This window comes from Schistocerca cancellata, chromosome 8 (genome assembly GCF_023864275.1).
Source record: "Schistocerca cancellata isolate TAMUIC-IGC-003103 chromosome 8, iqSchCanc2.1, whole genome shotgun sequence".
Classification (NCBI taxonomy): domain Eukaryota; kingdom Metazoa; phylum Arthropoda; class Insecta; order Orthoptera; family Acrididae; genus Schistocerca; species Schistocerca cancellata.
This window is the reverse complement of record NC_064633.1, coordinates 440151510-440170649: the sequence shown is the minus strand read 5'-3', so window position 1 is coordinate 440170649 and position 19140 is coordinate 440151510. Positions and strand designations below refer to the sequence as shown.

Below are 19140 nucleotides of genomic sequence, written 5' to 3'. Positions count from 1 at the left end.
TAAGGGTGTGTTACAGATGCAAATAGAAATAAATACTACAACCATGATTGTAGAATTGTGGAATTTATTTTGTTGTTAAGGGTGTGTTACAGATGCAAATATAAATACTACAACCATGATTGTAGAATTGTGGAATTTATTTTGTTTATTGAACTGTTTTAAGTTCATAGTAAAAGCTAAACATTTGCTATTTAGTATAAACGAGGAAGCAAGAGCAAGCTCCTTTTTCTCTCTTTTATCTTCTTAATTTAAAAAAAAAAAAAAAAAAAAACCAGAAACTTTCCAACTAAATGTATTAGAAGTAAGCACTAGCAGTTTATGAGAGTTAGCAGTAGTTAATAATTAAGGCTGTTTCTAACTGCTGCTTCTCATTTTTAAGGTGTTTGTAGACTTGCTCCACACTCCAGGAGTTTCTCCTTCCTTGTGGAACCTATAGAACATGATGAATGCAATGTGTGAATGTGAAATAGTGTTCACTTCTTTCTTCATAAACATTATTGCTGCAATAATACTTGCTTTTTGTCTAGTTTTAGTGTTCAGTTACTGTTACCGGAGTTAAATGTTGTTTGTTACAGCAACACAGATGCAACAGAACATGAATATGGGTGGCATTGGACAACCAGGGGTTGTAACAGTACAACAAGGTAAAACACTTTTGAGATATACATGGTGTTTACATTGCTATATGTTATGTTTTCTGTTAATATTAAGCATTTGGGCAGTTTTAGATATGTTAACAAGTCTACAATTGCAATTGACTATTGTTTCAAAGCTCTCTTTATAAACACATATACTTGGAAGCAATAAAAAGTGGATGGCATGAGCACTGTATGTTTTGTCAGATCTATCTTGCAGTTATTGAAGTAAATAAATTGAACTTTGCAAGAGTTGTAGTACTCATTAGCTGGATTACATTTTATGTACTAAGGAAGGCAAGATTTGTGGTAAACAGCTGATATGATGAATGTTGACAATAGTTTATAAACATTTGCAGTTTGTCATGAAGATCAGTGGGAAATACAGAAATGGCATCTTTGTTTAAAGGAACACTGCTTTTATTCAGTTGTAGATGTTACACATCACTGTCTATCATTAGCAGGAGGGGAAAACTGTCAGATACATTTCGGTGCAGATGAGACAACACAAGGGCTCCTTGTATCATCAGAATAGAGGAACCTTCTACTCATTTATGAAAAAAGACTTGTGGAAAAAAATAAATTGTGACACCCTTGTATCATTGCTGTTTGATCTTCTTCTTCTCTCTCTCTCTCTCTCTCTCTCTCCTTCTTTTTTTTTTTTTTGAAACAACGAAAGATGGCATCACATCTGTAGCAAACTACACATCGCTGCTTTCAAACATTTTTGGTGACTTACACAATGAACTGAGGAAAAGGGATCCAAATCCAACATTGTCTCTTTCGCTGCTTCAGCATCACATTTTCAAAACATTAAGACCTGAATATGAGTTTTATAGGTTGACCTGGTGCCATGTTCCTGTGTCTGAACAGACTACAAAGCTTCTTGTTGAGAATTCACATCCAATTGAGAATGTGCTAGCTGCACATGGGAAGACTCAGGATGCTGACACTATCTACAGGAAATCAAAATCAGATGATTAACAGCGAAACAGAAGATATTCGCAACAGCATGGAATAAGTCAAAGAAGAAAGAAACTTACTCATGCCTATTTTGCAAGAAATTTGAATATTTTATGATAAACTACTAAAAATGCATGGCTGCAAAAGAAATAAAGGTGACAGCTACCAATAATAATTCTAATTCCAGTTTAAAAGTAGGCAGCAAACCAAATACATCTTTCACTAGTGGCTAGTTAGTTCATATCAATTTTGATAGTGCTAATTTGAATTTCTGATTCTAGTATGACACAAAGTATTTCACAAAATAAATGGTATTTCTCTGTTTGAAAAGTTTATGATTCCACAGTGTATACAGACAGCTGACAATAAAGTTAATTTCACACATGGAACTGGCAATATTAATATTTAAGTATGCATAAACAAGTGGATGCCTACTTTGCTAGGGAATGTTTGATATGTATCTGATGCCAGGCACCATCTCTCCTCTGTTCATCAAACTACATAACATGGAAATAATGTTACTTGTGATAACAAAGGTGTTATCATTTAGTGACATAAGGAAGCAGTTGCAAGAACTTGTAATTCATTGTGCCTTATGAATACGCTTATTTGTTATCTAGATTGACAAACAAAGATTAACTTGGAAACAATTGCAGTGTTAGCATGATAGACTTGTTTATCAAGATAAATGTGATGTACAAGATGCACTCTTTTTACTTTGGTATAGCTGTTAAGTGTTCTGATGATGACTCATTTTATTTTATTTATTTATTTATTTATTTTCTTGTGGCAAATCTTACCACAAATCATCCAGTCCTTGCAAAGATTGTCTACAAACTGTCAATGAGTTGTTTTAATGTTGATGTTAATAGAATAATCCCTGTTGACTCTGTAAATGGATTTCGTTACTATGTTATTTTCAAAGATGATTATTCTCATTTTGTTCAGAATGCTTTACACAAAATAAATGTAAGTAGCTGACAATTTGAAAACATTGTTGAAAGAGTGTAATGCTGCTAGTCATAAGATAAAAGTATTTTGATATGATACGGGATGAGAAAACATAACACAGTAGCTGCAGTTCTGTCAGATTGTGATATTGAGTTTTGTCTTGTGTGTGCAAATACATCTGAGCAAAATAGTGTTGCTGAACAAACATATCAACACTTAGTAGCATTAGCTATCTCTGTGTTATCACCTAGCAAGTTACTAAACCATTTTAGTCGTGTCAACATCAAGGTCAGTAGAGAGAAGGTTGAGAGAAAGAATAATGGACAGATTCAATGTACCCTCAAACATTGCAGTGCAGGCACACAAATTACTATCAGTCAGTGTAGATGTCTACGTCATTGCTCCTCCTCACTCCCATCCCTCCTTGGTGGGCTAAACTACATTGGCAAGGGACTCCCCATTCTGAGACAGCTGATGTACAAGGTTGCAGATAATATAGGTGCAGCCATCAGTTATTCGCCGCTATCAAATAGAACGAGGACTACATTCTTTTATTGGTACTTTTTGAAGTACAGTGACTCGAATTATGAAGGTCAGAACAAATAGGAGGTATCGACTCATCCCATAAATAGCAGCAGACATTTAGGAGAATTTTTTCCTTAGTTGGAGAACTAGAACGCTTACTTAAAAAAATTTATTTGTTACAGAATGAATCGTAATATTTTTCAGTGTGTGCTACAGAACATTCAAGGCAAAATTTCAAAACAGAATGTACATTTTTTGCAGGAGTATAATGGCAGAAGAAAAATTGGGTGTCACATTATTGTAAGATAAATTAGTATATAATCATACTTTTGAAGTAGAACTTTGGGCAGAAGTCATTGCCTCCAATTCATTATACTGTCCGCCTCCATGGCTGAGAGGTCAATGTGGCGGAACTTCATATGAGGCAACTGTTTTCGATTTCTGGACACTGGATGTTGTCTTCCTCATCATTTCATCCTCATCGGCACGTAAATTGCCAAAGTGGCGTCAGTTAAAAGGACTTAGACCAGGTGGCTGGGCTCCTCACAAGTGGGCCTCCCCACAGGTGGGGCTCCCAGACTAATCGCGCATTATCATATTGATTATTCTCAAGCTCTTGTATTTTAAGGTTTACAAATGTTTGCCTCTGAAGAGGCGTATCAGGAAGTAAATAGTGCTGTCTTGTTTGGTAATGTATGCTGTTCCATCGTCAAAGGTATTTTGTCCTTTTAGAGTTACAAAAATTCTTCAGTATTTTTCCCACCAGTTCATTCTCTTCCCCCTCCATTATTGATGTGATGCTTGGCAGTGGTGATGGTTCAGTGACTGGAGCCAGTGACAGCAAACATTCTTGAGATAATGCCATTTGGCTCACTGGCTCTCTTTCCACTGACAAGGAACTGTGCATAGCTATTGGAATAAAATATCTTTTAAGAAATTCATGTAATGAAAATCAATACAAAGTGGAACTGCGTTTTGAAGGGATTTTCTGGATCACGTGACGTCATTTTGTTAAGTTTTTTATGTTCTTATTTGTAACTATCTCTAAGATACTCCCATTTCAATTTCAGCTTTTGAATTTGAAGAATAATGAAGGGATATAATAGAATATTGATTTATAGTTTCCTGTATGTGTAAGAATAGGTGGGCTAAGTAAAAGATATATGGATCAAGTATCTTTGCTTTTATCCATACAGTACTTCTAATTTTTCTTCGCTGATTGTGAAATGTGAAGGAATTTCTTCTATAACAAAAAGAAGATAAATACTTCATCTGTGACAGATCTGATAAAAACAGGCAGGAGACATGTAATATGTTTACTGCAGAAACTAAAGTATAGTTCCACTGGCTTGTGCTGACTGCCCGCTCATGCCAAGAATATTAAACATTACAAATGTTGCCGATGCGTCCTGGCCTAGCTCTGCATCTCATGGCAGTCCAGCTTCCAGTATCAGCACCACAATGCAAAACAGTGGGTTTGATATCCCAACACATCACGGCTTGGCCCAGCATGTTTTGGCCTGGCACTCTGAGTGAATGCTCCCTTAGACTCATGTTTAGACATACAAATAGAACAATGAGTGTCTGACTTGTTAATTCCACAGCGAGCACACACAGAGAAGATTCTAAATCATTCTAACATGGGTGATACGAGACCATTAAAAATGTTGTGGGGTAATGAACTTGTATACAATGAACGTAGCAACACACTAGCCAGCACTGTTCCTTATTGTACATGTGTGAGATCATTAATGTCTCTTACATGTCTGTTTGTCCAAATCTCACTTACATTGTTCCAAAAGTTACTTGATTGGTGGCTAAACCCACTTCACCTAAGTGGAATGCTGTAAAATGCATTTTCAGATATATCTATGGTATCTCAGTCTCTTCTGCAATTCATCCGGCAGCGAACTTTTTGCCTGTGCCAAAGCTGAGTTTGTGGGCAACGTTAAAACAGGATTATCAACTGAGTTGTGTTGCCTCAATTATTGGTGACACGGCTGTGCTGTATCATGGGTTTGTTTGCTGGAGAAATTGGTCACACCAATGAAGTGGAGATTGTTGCTGCCAATGAAGGAGCCAAAAAAACTGATATGCCTTGTTGGAGATTAGTGGACAAGGGGACACACCCGTATTATTCATTGATAATGTGAGCACCGTGGAATTAGTGTTCTAAGCACATCAAAGTACATTATTATTTCGTGTGTGAACTATATTCAACATAGGGGTATCAATGTGGAATGTGTTTGTTCTGAAAATCATCTTGTGGACCTGTTTGCAAGGCCTTCAGAGTCAAATATATTTAGACCAATATATACTAAGATAGGGCTTTGAAACTAAAGTGCTTTGTTCTGTTGTTATTTTGATTTTCTGTTAAAAAGTATTTTGTGCACCACAGTTCGATTCAAGGGAAAATATTGAGGTGAATAAACCTGATTTTTTGTTTTCAGTTCCCTCATTCTGTGACAGATAATTTTGTGTTGTGTGAAACCTCTCAAACTTTCTGCTGTAGGAGTGTGTATTCTCTCTCTCTCTCTCTCTCTCTCTCTCTCTCTCTCTCTCTGTGTGTGTGTGTGTGTGTGTGTGTGTGTGTGTGTGTGTGTGTTGCATACATAAAGTGTTACACTTTTTCATTGCTATAAAATATATCCTTACATCACCACAACAGCAGTAACTATCACAGTTTGGTTGTGTACGCACTAGACAAGCTTCAGTGCCTCAAACCGTCAGCCAAAATTTTCTTTGTTGTTGGTTCTCTACTTCTAAATACATAAAAGTTGTAAGAGTTTTGGGCCTTAGTGCTTTTAGTCTGATTTCTTCTGACCTTACACGCAAAAAGAATACTAATAATAATGATGATGATGATGAGTACGTTTTTACACTTAAAGAGTCCTTCAAGATAGATCAAAACTGGAGTCGGGCAGGGAGGCAGCTCTCACCTTTGCTCTGTTTAACTATATCGTTGGTAAGGTGATCACATAATGGTGACAGACAATGAAAGAAATTGGTAGAATACAATCGGGATGTGTGGAAAAGGGAATATTGGCATTTGCAGATGCTATTATGATATTGTTACAATAATTAGAGAAGAGGTGGCTAATTGAACCATGCAACTACAGAGACAAGCCACGAAAACAAGTCTATAAATCTCTAGCAAAAAAGACACTGTGCTGGCCGAAAATCAAGACAGCTTCTTGATAGAAGACAATATGATAGAAAATTTTATGGGATCAAGATATTTAAATACCAAGGAGGTTGGATAGAAATGTGTCTGATGGAAGAATAAGCAATGTGAGCATGAGTAAACAAGATGAACTTAGTGGAAAAATTAACTATGAACATCTGCAATAAGAAGAATCTTTCAATCAATGCAAAATTGAGACATTACCAAACAGTGATCTGCCCTGAATTCTTATATTCAGCAGAAAGTCTGAACCTTGCAAGAACAGGATTATTGAAGAGGTTTCTCTGGAGGTTATTGGAACCTTGAAGAACTGGAAATGGTTATTACAGAAAAAGAGTAAATCAGGAAATATAGAGAGAACCTCAGACACAATCAGGAAGGGACAGAACATGGTCTTTCGACACATCCTTAGAATGGACCAGGGGAGGTTGACCCATAAGATAGTAGAATATATTATGAACAAGTGAACCAGAGTGTGCTGGATCCAAGAGGTGAATGTGGAAGAAAAGAGAATAGAGGAAACAGAGAATTGCAACAAGATGACTTTTAAATAAAAAATTCAGGCTTTCACAGATTTCCATGAGAGAATTAGACCCAAAGTTAAAATCTTCATAGACAGAAGAGTGAAATAAGTTACGAAGTATGAGATTGAAAGAATATTGGACAAGGATAACGACCTGAAACAAGGAAGCTGATATGAATTAGTGTGGTCTTCAGGATGGTCAAAATGAGGAGATGACTATGAACAGATCTCATTCCTTTTTCATATCTATCAGGGGCAGTCAAATGACAACAGAACATCCACCATAACAGGACAATGGAATGGTTCCATTCAAAAGTAATCACCTCACCCTTAAGACATTTATGCCACTGGGCACGAGACGATCAATTCCTACTTTGTACAATGTGGTTGGCTGATGACTGATTGACAACTGCACCCACTTTGCACTTTCTTGTCCAACTGAAACTAATGCCCATGCATGTCGTTTTTCAGGTTGCCGACAATGTGAAAATCACATGGTGAATGATCTGAGCTATACGGTACATGTTGGAGTGTTTTCCAACCAAATCGCTGAAGCATAGCCTTAGTCTGATTGGCAAGGTGGAGGCGGGCAGTATTGTGCAACAGGATGATTCTGGATCTTGTGTAAACAGCTTTGGATTTCTTTGTTGGATGAGATGTGGGATGCTTCCCCTGTTGGCTTTGCCATTGGTCTTGATGATTTGCTACTCGAGTTACTCGAGTGTGGAGCCACAATAAATGCGCAGCACTATGAAGACACTTTGCAGAAACTTTGATGTGAGATGTAGTCAATATGCCCAGGAATGATGATGCATAATACAATAACACTCCCCCTCCCCACCCACAACCAGTCGGATGAAGGCTGCACTTCAGTGATTTGGTTGAGAAATACTCCATCACCCTCCATACAGCCCACATTGTTCACCATGTGATTTTCACATCATTGGTGACCTGAAGAAAGACGTGTGGATGTCAGTTTCAGTCAGACAGGAAAGTGCAGGAGTGGGTGTGGTTGTAGATCCCTCAGTAGCCGACCACATTCTATGAAACAGGAATTGGTCGTCTTGTCTCTCAGTGGGATAAATGTCTTAACACATGTGGTGATTACTTTTGAATGGACCCATTCCATGGTCACATTGCGGCGGATGTTCGGTTTTCATTTGACTGTCCATTATAATATAAGACTGTGATAAATAAGTACTATTTCATTATTATTCAAAAATATCATAATAGTTATGTATCATTTATTTTCCATTGATTTAACATAAGTTTATCTAAGTCATTTAACATGAAATTTAGTCGCAGTGACTGTTTACCAACAAAAATAATCAGTGTCTGAAAATATAATGTAATATGCATAGAATCAATAATGAAATTCATGGATGGAAGGATGTGTAAAATAAGGTAAAGGAAACCAAGCACCTGTATTAGATTGGCACCTGGCACACAGAACAGCGCAACAGAAAACAGTGTTCACACTAGCTTTAGAGCTCTTGTTATTTTTCTAGTAAAAGTACACACATTTACATACACAGGCCTCAAACATACGCTCTTGCATTTGTGGCGAGACTGATTGTTATCAATTCTTGAGAGCAGTTGAATGGGTAGATTGGGGGGGGGGGGGGGGGGGAAGGACATTCAGTACAAGGAGAGGGTAGTGGGATGGTATGAAGTAGGTTTTTCCACAGTTGAATCAGCAGTTGTACAAAAAGACAAAAGTAGTTCAGAGGGTAGAACATATAAGATACAGGGATGGGGATTTGGGGGGGGGGGGGTGGAGTGAGGATAGAAGAGGAAGGTGATGATGAAGAGGGAGACGGAGGAGAGGGAAAGGATAGAAGAGAGAAGGGAAGGGGTAAGATGAGGCAGTGGGAAAGAGGTCAGAGTAGGCTTAGGTGAGGCCAAGGATATCATGAGAATGCATGATAGACTGGAAAGACAAAGAGAAACTTTTGCTGGAAGCGAGTATCCAAATGGCCTGCATAGTGAAGCAGCTGTTGAAGTCACTTGCATTTCTTGTGCAGTATGCTCGGCAACTGAATGATCAAGTTCGCCGTTTGTCAGAGTCTAGTAGTGGCCATTTGAGCTATTAGATGGTTACTTGTCATGCTTGCATAGAATGCTGTACATTAATTGCAGCATAACTGATGTGGAATGGTTAAATCAAACAATGGAAAAGCTAGGATGGAATAATGACAATATTATGAAAAGGGTAGATTGCTACTCACCACATAGAAGATATGTTAAGTCACAGACAGGCACAACAAAAAAACAATTAGACATGTAAGCTTCCTGCCGAAAGGCCTTTTTTCGAATTAAACAAAACACACACACACACACACACACACACACACACACACACACACACACACACACACGTGACTACTGTGTCTGGCTGCTGAGCCCAGACTGCTGAGCCCAGACTGCGATCAGCTGCATGTGATGGGAGAAGCAGACTGAATGGTGGGGGTTAGGAGGTGGCTTGGGGGGAGGGGGGAGAGGGGCAGATAGCAGAGTAGGAGTGGGGGATGATAAAAAGTGCTACTCTTGGGAGCATACAGAGGCGAGGTGGAGAGAAGGTATGGCGGCTAGGCGGAGTTGGGTGGTTAGATTGTGAGTAGAGGGGCAGGGGAGTGGAAAAGGACAGAAATATAAAAAGACTGTGGGTGCACTAGTGGAGTAGAGGGCTGTGTAGTGCTGGAATGAGAAGAGGGAAGGTTATAGGTGGGTGAAGGACAATGACCAACAAATGTTGAGGCCAGGAGGTTAACAGGAATGTAGGATATATTGCAGGGAATATATCCTACATTCCCGTAACCCTCGTGTTCTCAGTCTTTGTTGGTCATTGTCCTTCACCTACCTATCCCTTTCCCTTTCCCTGTCTCACTCCAGCACTATACAGCACTCTATTCCACCAACACACCCACAGTCTTCTTACTTCTGTCCTTCCCTGCCAACCCTTCCTTCCTTCCTCCCCCCCCATCTCCTCCCTCCCCCTCCCCCCACCTCCACTGCTCTCTGCCTAACATCACGACTGCACCTAGCTGCTCTACGATCTCTGTACCTCATTCCTGTATGCTTCCACAAGCAGCTTTTTACTGTTCCCCATCCCTACCCTGTTACCTGTTCCTCTCCCAACCAAGCCTCCTCCTTACCCCTACCACCCAGATTGCTTCTCTCAACACATGCTGCTGCTCGCAGTCTGGCCTTGGCAGCCAGAGACATGGCAGTGATTTGGTGCGTGTGTGTGTGCGTGTGCGCGTGCGCGTGTGTGTGTGTGTGTGTTGTATAATTCAGAAGAAGCGTATTTGTGTAACAGTATTTTTGTTGTGCGTATTTGTGACTCAAGATATGGTGAGTAGCAACTTATCCTTATCATAATATTGTCATGTAACATGACAGTTTTCACATGTGGCCCTGACTTTTATTGCATTGGAGATGCCAATGACTGTCGTGTGAGGTGGAGGCCGGGTGTGAGGGGTCTGTATGGAACAGATTTTTCACCTGGAGGTGACCACAAGGGAATAACCTATTCAATGGAGGATTGGGAACAGGATTGGAGTAGAGATGGACAGGGTTATTCTATAGGTCAATTGGGTGGGAGAACACTACTTTGGGTGGTGGGGATAGGATTTTGGGTAGGATATCCCTCATCTCAAGGCACAGTGGGAGGTAGCCAAAGCCCAGGTGAAAGATATGGTTTAGTTTTTTGAGGCCGAGGTGATACTGGCTGATTGGTGGTGGTGACTAGTTGACAGGTCTACTGCTGTTGGAGGAGGAGATGGGATGCAATGGTTTCTACTGCAAATGTGTCGTCAACAGGTTGTGAAGCTGTAAGGAAGAGACTTTTTGACATGAAACAGGTAATGACTATCAAGTAGAGGTACCGTTGGTGGTTGGGGAACTTGATGTGAATAGACACATTTATGTAGCCATCTGCGAGGTGGATGTAGACATCCAGGGAGGTGGCTGATTTAGTTGAGAGAGACCAGGTGAAGCTTATTTGGGAGAAGGTGTTGAGATTATGGAGGAAAGAACAAAGTTTGTCCTTCCACGATTCCAGATCATGGAAATGTCATAAATGAATATGAACCATGCAAGTTGTTTTAGGATTCCTCCAGATGGCTCATAAATAAGTTAGCATAATATGTTGCCATGTGAGGACCCATGGCAGTAACACAGATATGTTTGCTGATTTGATGTTTGAAAGTGAAATAGTTGTGGATTAGGGTGTGATTGGCTAGGAGAATTAGGAACGAGATGGTAGGATCGGTATTGGGACCATGTTGGGAAAGGTAGTGTTTCGTGGCTGCAAGGCTATGGGCATGGGGAATATTGGAGTGTAAGGACACACATCCACAGTAACCAATGAGGAATCTGATGGTAAAGGGACAGGAACAACAAAAAGACTACTAAACACGTACCGTATCTACTCGAATCTAAGCCACACTTTTTTTCCCATTTTTGTAATCCAAAAAACCGCCTGCGGCTTAGAATCGAGTGCAAAGTAAGCGGAAGTTCTGAAAAATGTTGGTAGGTGCCGCCACAACAAACGTCTGCTGTCGAATATATGTAGCACTATACAGGCATGCTTTGCAGGCACATAGATAAATACTGGCGCCAAAACCTCTGCATCAGTAAATCAATTAAAAAAAGGTGGAAGATGAGCATTTTCTCTGCCCCGAGTTTCGACCACTGCATTTTTCATACATTATCCAACGTAGTAAATACAAATTCCGTATTGTTCATCTTCGAATGTAGCAGCATTTCAATGTACTACGAAAATCCGACTGGAAAGACTGGGATATTTATCAATATGGCCAACTCCATGTTCTGAATTTTTTCCAACCTGTGAGAAGAGATCATTGCTAATAGGAATTTTATGAATTGTGAATCACATGCAGTATTCTCTGCACCATAAGAATAATATGAATATAAAAATTTTGCCATGTATTCTTTCGTGTTTGCTGCTATCACATTTAAATCTTGTCTGCCTAATAAACTACGAAACTAGAGTGAGACAACAGCAAACGCGGAAGAATATACATATCATGTCATGTTTATATTCATATTATTCTTATGCCTAATAGTGATACAGTCAGAAATGAAGCACGGCAATTGACTAGATTTTTAAATCTACGATGACTCTAATTTCTGTGCAGAATGTGATGTACTAAAGAGGCGTCTGCAAAGATTTTCAAACGGAGAAAAATTTTCGCTAAACTCTAGTTCAGAACATCTTCTATCATACGCAGTCTATTATTTGGTTCTTGTTGATCATTATCAAAGAAAGCAGCAGTGTAAGTAACAACAAATAGCAGTCTCTTGCCATTGTTTCGCTGAGACGATTCCTCTTTTAAGCCATGGTAGCACGCACAACAGCAAGCCATGCCGCGAGCGGCGACAGGCCGTTAACACTCATTAACAGAATGCGACAAACAATGCATAACACAGTACAATAATACATTTTCAGCTTAGAGTGACGTAAACACCTATAACATAGAGAATGGCACTTATCAGATCAAAGAAAAATAAGCAATCAATTCAAACCAGACGAAGCACGTGAAAAAGGAAGGGTACCCGTATAAATACGGACGTACCTGGTAAAGCTTAACTGCTAAGCTTACAACTCGAACCAAACTACTGTAGCTGTATTGTCATTCATTCGACCTAAATTGTGTCTCATATTACAATGGACCAACTTTGTTTCAATTTCGAGGTGTGGCCTAAAACTTTTCTCTCCCCCTTGAATTTCGAGTCTCAAATTTCAGGTGCGGCTTAGATTCGGGAAAAATTTTTTTTCCTTGATTTCAAGTCTCATTTTTCACGTGCGGCTTAGATTCGAGTGTGGCTTAGATTCGAGTAAATACGGTAATCTTTCGGCCTGGAGGCCTTCTTCTGAAATAGTCTCTCTCTCTCTCTCTCTCTCTCTCTCTCTCTCCCCCTCCCTCCCTCACACACACATCACTGAGGGAGAGCATACAGATGCGGGATGGTAAAGATCTGCTTATGGGAGCATACATTGTCGAGGTGGAGACAGGGTGGGGCAGCTAGCTGCAGTCAAGAGATAAGACAGAGGGCGGATGGGAGCTGGTGAGTGGGAAAGGAGAGAATTAAAAAGACACCACCTACTCCAATCTGGTCATAGGCATCACCTATCAAATCAAAAACAGGGATACCTGTGAAACCACTCCTGATCTACAAGCTAAGCTGCAACCATGGTGCTTCATTCCACTTGGGCAAGACAACCAATAAGCTGTTTGTTCGCATGAATGGCCACCGACAAACAGTCCAAGAAACACCTGGACCATTCAGTTGCTGAACATGCTGCCCAATATGACATTCATGTTTTTAATGATCACTTCACAGGCTGGGCTATCTGGGTCCTTTACCAACACCAGCTTTTCTGAATTGTGCTGGTGGGAACTCTCCGTGCAATGTATCCTATGGTCCCGTAACCCCTCCAGGCCTCAACCTTTGTTAGTAATTGTTCCTCACCATCTACCCCCTTCCGTGTCAGTATTACCGTATATGTTCCCATAAAGGAAAAATTAATCAATATTGTCATTTATAAATAAAATTTGATTCATTGTAGTTAATGTGAGTCTCTTTCTTTTCTTAGTGCACATTTGTCCTGCTTTTGAAAATATTCGTTCATAGGTCTCTGATGTTGCTGTGATACATAATACTTTTAGAACTAGTTGATACAGTACTGGCCATAGCAGTTTTCTTGTTTCCCACCAGTTTAAGGGATTGCTGTTTCTAGGCAATATTCCTCCACTAATTATTTGTCCAGTTTGATAATAGTCACATTTCCGGGGTTGTGACTTGCTTGAAGCTGACTAATAGTTTCATTCAACTCGTACCAGGTTGAAGAAGTCTCATGTGTCACAGTGGTAACTGCTTGAGAAATGTGCTGTTTTTTTTCTTGTTGAACAACCAACACTTTCATTTCTGCAACATTCTCCACTTAGTAGCCCTGAAATGTTTTGTCATCTGGATGTCCTTCCTTTGAATTGGGGATCCAGTAACATTGCTTGACTAATCAGTTTATTGCTGGAGATAACCCAAAACCACTGTGATAATTGTTTAAGCAAATTATCAGCCAATGACTGTTTCTTGAGGACATTCTTTATTTTTGTCTTTAAAATTTTTTGTTGCTGTTCCATTAATCTTGGCAAATTTCATTTTTAAAAGTGAGACTGTTTCCTCTGAGGACACTTATTTGATTACCTCATCGAAAACTTTCAAAATCTTTAAAGTCAATTGCATTATTTCCTAGTAGGTACCCTAGAAGTTTAAGATGATCAATTTTCTACCTAAAAAAAAAAAAAATCTTTGTGTGGCAGAACAACTGAGAGAAAATCTGGAATACATTTCACATAAATTTTCTCAGCATGTTATAGTCTTAGGTGGAGATTTCAATTTACCAGATATATACCGGGACACTCAGATGTTTAGGATGGGTGGTAGGGACAGAGCATCGAGTGACATTATACTGAGTGCACTATCCGAAAATCACCTCGAGCAGTTACACAGAGAACCGACTCGTGGAGATAACATTGTGGAGCTACTGATAACAAACAGATCCAAACTTTTCGACCCTGTAAGTGCAGAACAGGGAATCAGTGATCATAAGGCCGTTGCAGCATCCCTGAATATGGAAGTAAATAGGAAAATAAAAAAAAGGGAGGAAGGTTTATCTGTTGAGCAAGAGTAATAGAAGGCAGATTTCAGACTACCTAACAGATCAAAACGAAAATTTCTGTTCCGACACTGACAATGTTGAGTGTTTATGGAAAAAGTTCAAGGCAATCGTAAAATGCGTTTTAGACAGGTACGTGCCGAGTAAAACTGTGAGGGACAGGAAAAACACACCGTGGTTCAACAACAAAGTTAGGAAACTACTGCGAAAGCAAAGAGAGATTCACTGCAAGTTTAAATGCAGCCAAAACCTCTCAGACAAACAGAAGCTAAACTGTGTCAAAGTTAGCGTAAGGAGGGCTATGCGTGAAGAATTCAGTGAATTTGAAAGTAAAATTCTATGCACCGACTTGACAGAAAATCCTAGGAAGTTCTGGTCTTACGTTAAATCAGTAAGTGGCTTGAAACAGCATATCCAGACACTCTGGGATGATGATGGCATTGAAACAGAGGATGACATGTTTAAAGCTGAAATACTAAACACCTTTTTCCAAAGCTGTTTCACAGAGGAAGACCGCATTGCAGTTCCTTCTCTAAATTCTCGCACAAACGAAAAAATGGCTGACATCAAAATAAGTGTCCAAGGAATAGAAAAGCAACTGAAATCACTCAACAGAGGAAAGTCCACTGGGCCTGACGGGATACCAGTACGATTCTACACAGAGTACGCGAAAGGACTTGCCCCTTCTAACAGCCGTGTACCTCAAGTCTCTAGAGGAACGGAAGGTTCCAAATGATTGGAAAAGAGCACAAGTAGTCCCAGTCTTCAAGAAGGGTCGTCAAGCAGATGCCCAAAACTATAGACCTATATCTCTGACATCGATCTGTTGTAGAATTTTAGAACATGTTTTTTGCTCGCGTATCATGTCATTTCCGGAAACCCAGAATCTACTCTGTAGGTATCAACATGGATTCCGCAAACAGCGATCGTGTGAGACCCAACTCGCTTTATTTGTTCATGAGACCCAGAAAATATTAGATACAGGCTCCCAGGTAGATGTTTTCCTTGACTTCCGGAAGGCGTTCAATACAGTTCCGCACTGTCGCCTGATAAACAAAGAAAGAGTCTACGGAATATCATACCAGCTGTGTGGCTGGATTGAAGAGTTTTTAGCAAACAGAACACAGCATGTTGTTCTCAATGGAGAGACGTCTACAGATGTTAAAGTAACCTCTGGCGTGCCACAGGGGAGTGTTTGGGACCATTGCTTTTCACAATATATATAAATGACCTAGTAGATAGTGTCGGAAGTTCCATGCGGCTTTTTGCGGATCATGTTGTAGTATACAGAGAAGTTGCAGCATTAGAAAATTGCAGCGAAGTGCAGGAAGATCTGCAGCGGATAGGCACTTGGTGCAGGGAGTGGCAACTGACCCTTAACATAGACAAATGTAATGTATTGCGAATACATAGAAAGAAGGATCCTTTATTGTATGATTATATGATAGCGGAACAAACAATGGTAGCATTTACTTCTGTAAAATATCTGGGAGTATGTGTACGGAACGATTTGAAGTGGAATGATCATATAAAATTAATTGTTGGTAAGGCGGGTGCCAGGTTGAGATTCATTCGGAGAGTCCTTAGAAAATGTAGTCCATCAACAAAGGAGGTGGCTTAAAAAACACTCGTTCGACCTATACTTGAGTATTGCTCATCAGTGTGGAATCTGAACCAGGTCTGGTTGACAAAGGAGATAGAGAAGATCCAAAGAAGAGCGGCGCGTTTCGTCACAGGGTTATTTGGTAAGCGTGATAGCGTTACGGAGATGTTTAGCAAACTAAGTGGCAGACTCTGCAAGAGAGGCGCTCTGCATCGCAGTGTAGTTTGCTGTCCAGGTTTCGAGAGGGTGTGTTTCTGGATGAGATATCGAATACATTGCTTCCCATGACTTATACCTGCTGAGGAGATCACAAATGTAAAATTAGAGAGATTCGAGCGTGCACAGAGGCTTTCCGGTGAGTCGTTCTTCCCTCGAACCATATGCGACTGGAACAGGAAAGGGAGGCAATGACAGTGGCACGCAAAGTGCCCTCCGCCACACACCATTGGGTGGCTTGCGGAGTATAAATGTAGATGTAGATGTAGATGTACATGTAGATGTAGATGAAAATCTGCGACCCAGCCGGAAATCGAACCCATGCCCCTTGGCGTGACAGATCGCCGCACTGACCACTCAGCTATCGGGGCGGACCTACCTAGAATAGCGGGCAATAAATTATGGGATCTTTATTTAAAGTAAATCTTTGCAACATTTCATAAGCAGAATTCAGTTTCAGTCGTTCTTTTTATTTTTTTATTTACTTATTTTTTTATTTAAATTTTCTTGCATATCTGCAAATTTGCTTAAAGCAAAGGGTCTCTCCTTAAGAAAGATAACAACTCATTTGACCTCATCAATGGTTTTCTGTTTGGACTTCTGAATTGTGTGTTGCGCAGTGAGATTTAAAGAATGTGCAAAGTATGGGATATGTGGGAGTTTAAGGACGGCAGTTAATTTCATATTTAATGCATCTTCTGTTATTATGGAAGTGATTTTAAAACTGATATTGGTCAGTTAATTTTTAATTTTATCTGAGAGTTTGATAGTGTTTTTTGACTTGTTTAAATATATTTTTTTTGGGGGGGGGGGGGGGATGTGCGCGTGTGTGCATGTGCACCACTACAGAATAAGAATGGTATTCTCTACAAATCATTTTTAAAAGCTGTACATCTAAAGCCATACTTTTATTTAATGTGAGTGACTTTATAATATTAAAAAAAATTACTTATTGGCTTTTGTAAAGGAAAAGTAGTTGAGGGTAAGGGCACCATAAAAGGGAATAAATTAGGACTTGGTCCAGAACGTGATGACACTGATAGGCTGGATACAGCTTGAAACTCAATTTGCCTTTCTGGGATACCTTCGCCCAAGGTGGAAGCAGAGTCAGTGAGGACAGTTCAGAAGAAATGATTTCTCGAATTTTGCATCAACTTATGGTGATCTTGATCGGCTTCCATACCCACATCATTCCAGAGGTATAGTAGAATGCTTCGATTTAAGCTGTCTCTTCAGGTTTGATGATGAGCCAGAAGCCATGGAAATTATCTGCTGACAGTAGTCACACTTTTTCCTTTTTCTTCCACTTGGGTAAATGTACTGAACATTGCTCGTAATTCTTTTAGGCAAAGGCATTGTGGGCGACATATTGTTGTGCATCACTTGAAGTACACTGATAAAATTAAAGTATTTACTATTAATGTGGCCATTTTAAATTGTAAAAGCTTAAAGCGAGAACAAATATACACTCCTGGAAATTGAAATAAGAACACCGTGAATTCATTGTCCCAGGAAGGGGAAACTTTATTGACACATTCCTGGGGTCAGATACATCACATGATCACACTGACAGAACCACAGGCACATAGACACAGGCAACAGAGCATGCACAATGTCGGCACTAGTACAGTGTATATCCACCTTTCGCAGCAATGCAGGCTGCTATTCTCCCATGGAGACGATCGTAGAGATGCTGGATGTAGTCCTGTGGAACGGCTTGCCATGCCATTTCCAACTGGCGCCTCAGTTGGACCAGCGTTTGTGCTGGACGTGCAGACCGCGTGAGACGACACTTCATCCAGTCCCAAATATGCTCAATGGGGGACAGATCCGGAGATCTTGCTGGCCACGGTAGTTGACTTACACCTTCTAGAGCATGTTGGGTGGCACGGGATACATGCGGACGTGCATTGTCCTGTTGGAACAGCAAGTTCCCTTGCCGGTCTAGGAATGGTAGAATGATGGGTTCGATGATGGTTTGGATGTACCGTGCACTATTCAGTGTCCCCTCGACGATCACCAGTGGTGTACGGCCAGTGTAGGAGATCGCTCCCCACACCATGATGCCGGGTGTTGGCCCTGTGTGCCTCAGTTGTATGCAGTCCTGATTGTGGCGCTCACCTGCACGGCGCCAAACACGCATACGACCATCATTGGCACCAAGGCAGGAGCGACTCTCTTCGCTGAAGACGACACGTCTCCATTCGTCCCTCCATTCATGCCTGTCGCGACACCACTGGAGGCGGGCTGCACGATGTTGGGGCGTGAGCGGAAGACGGCCTAACAGTGTGCGGGACCGTAGCCCAGCTTCATGGAGACGGTTGCGAATGGTCCTCGCCGATACCCCAGGAGCAACAGTGTCCCTAATTTGCTGGGAAGTGGCGGTGCGGTCCCCTACGGCACTGCGTAGGATCCTACGGTCTTGGTGTGCATCCGTGCGTCGCTGCGGTCCAGTCCCAGGTCGACGGGCACGTGCACCTTCCGCCGACCACTGGCAACAACATCGATGTACTGTGGAGACCTCACGCCCCACGTGTTGAGCAATTCGGCGGTACATCCACCCGGCCTCCCGCATGCCCACTATACGCCCTCGCTCAAAGTGTGTCAACTGCACATACGGTTCACGTCCACGCTGTCGCGGCATGCTACCAGTGTTAAAGACTGCGATGGAGCTCCGTATGCCACGGCAAACTGGCTGACACTGACGGCGGCGGTGCACAAATGCTGCGCAGCTAGCGCCATTCGATGGCCAACACCGCGGTTCCTGGTGTGTCCGCTGTGCCGTGCGTGTGATCATTGCTTGTACAGCCCTCTCGCAGTGTCCGGAGCAAGTAT

At 40.9% G+C, this 19140-nt stretch overlaps 1 protein-coding gene across 7 annotated transcripts in view; it reads left to right on the top strand.

Annotated features, from left to right (window-relative positions):
- The window catches only part of LOC126095316 (transcription factor SPT20 homolog), a 280707-nt gene that overhangs the window by 128946 nt on the left and 132621 nt on the right, over positions 1-19140 (top strand). For all 7 annotated transcript variants that reach the window (XR_007521955.1, XM_049910117.1, XM_049910116.1 and 4 more), the window contains one exon: positions 576-644. Coding sequence is in view for 6 of the 7 variants with exons in the window: in XM_049910117.1 (XP_049766074.1) it covers positions 576-644 (69 nt within the window). In the remaining variant the exon portion in view is untranslated. The remainder of the gene's footprint in view (positions 1-575; positions 645-19140) is intronic.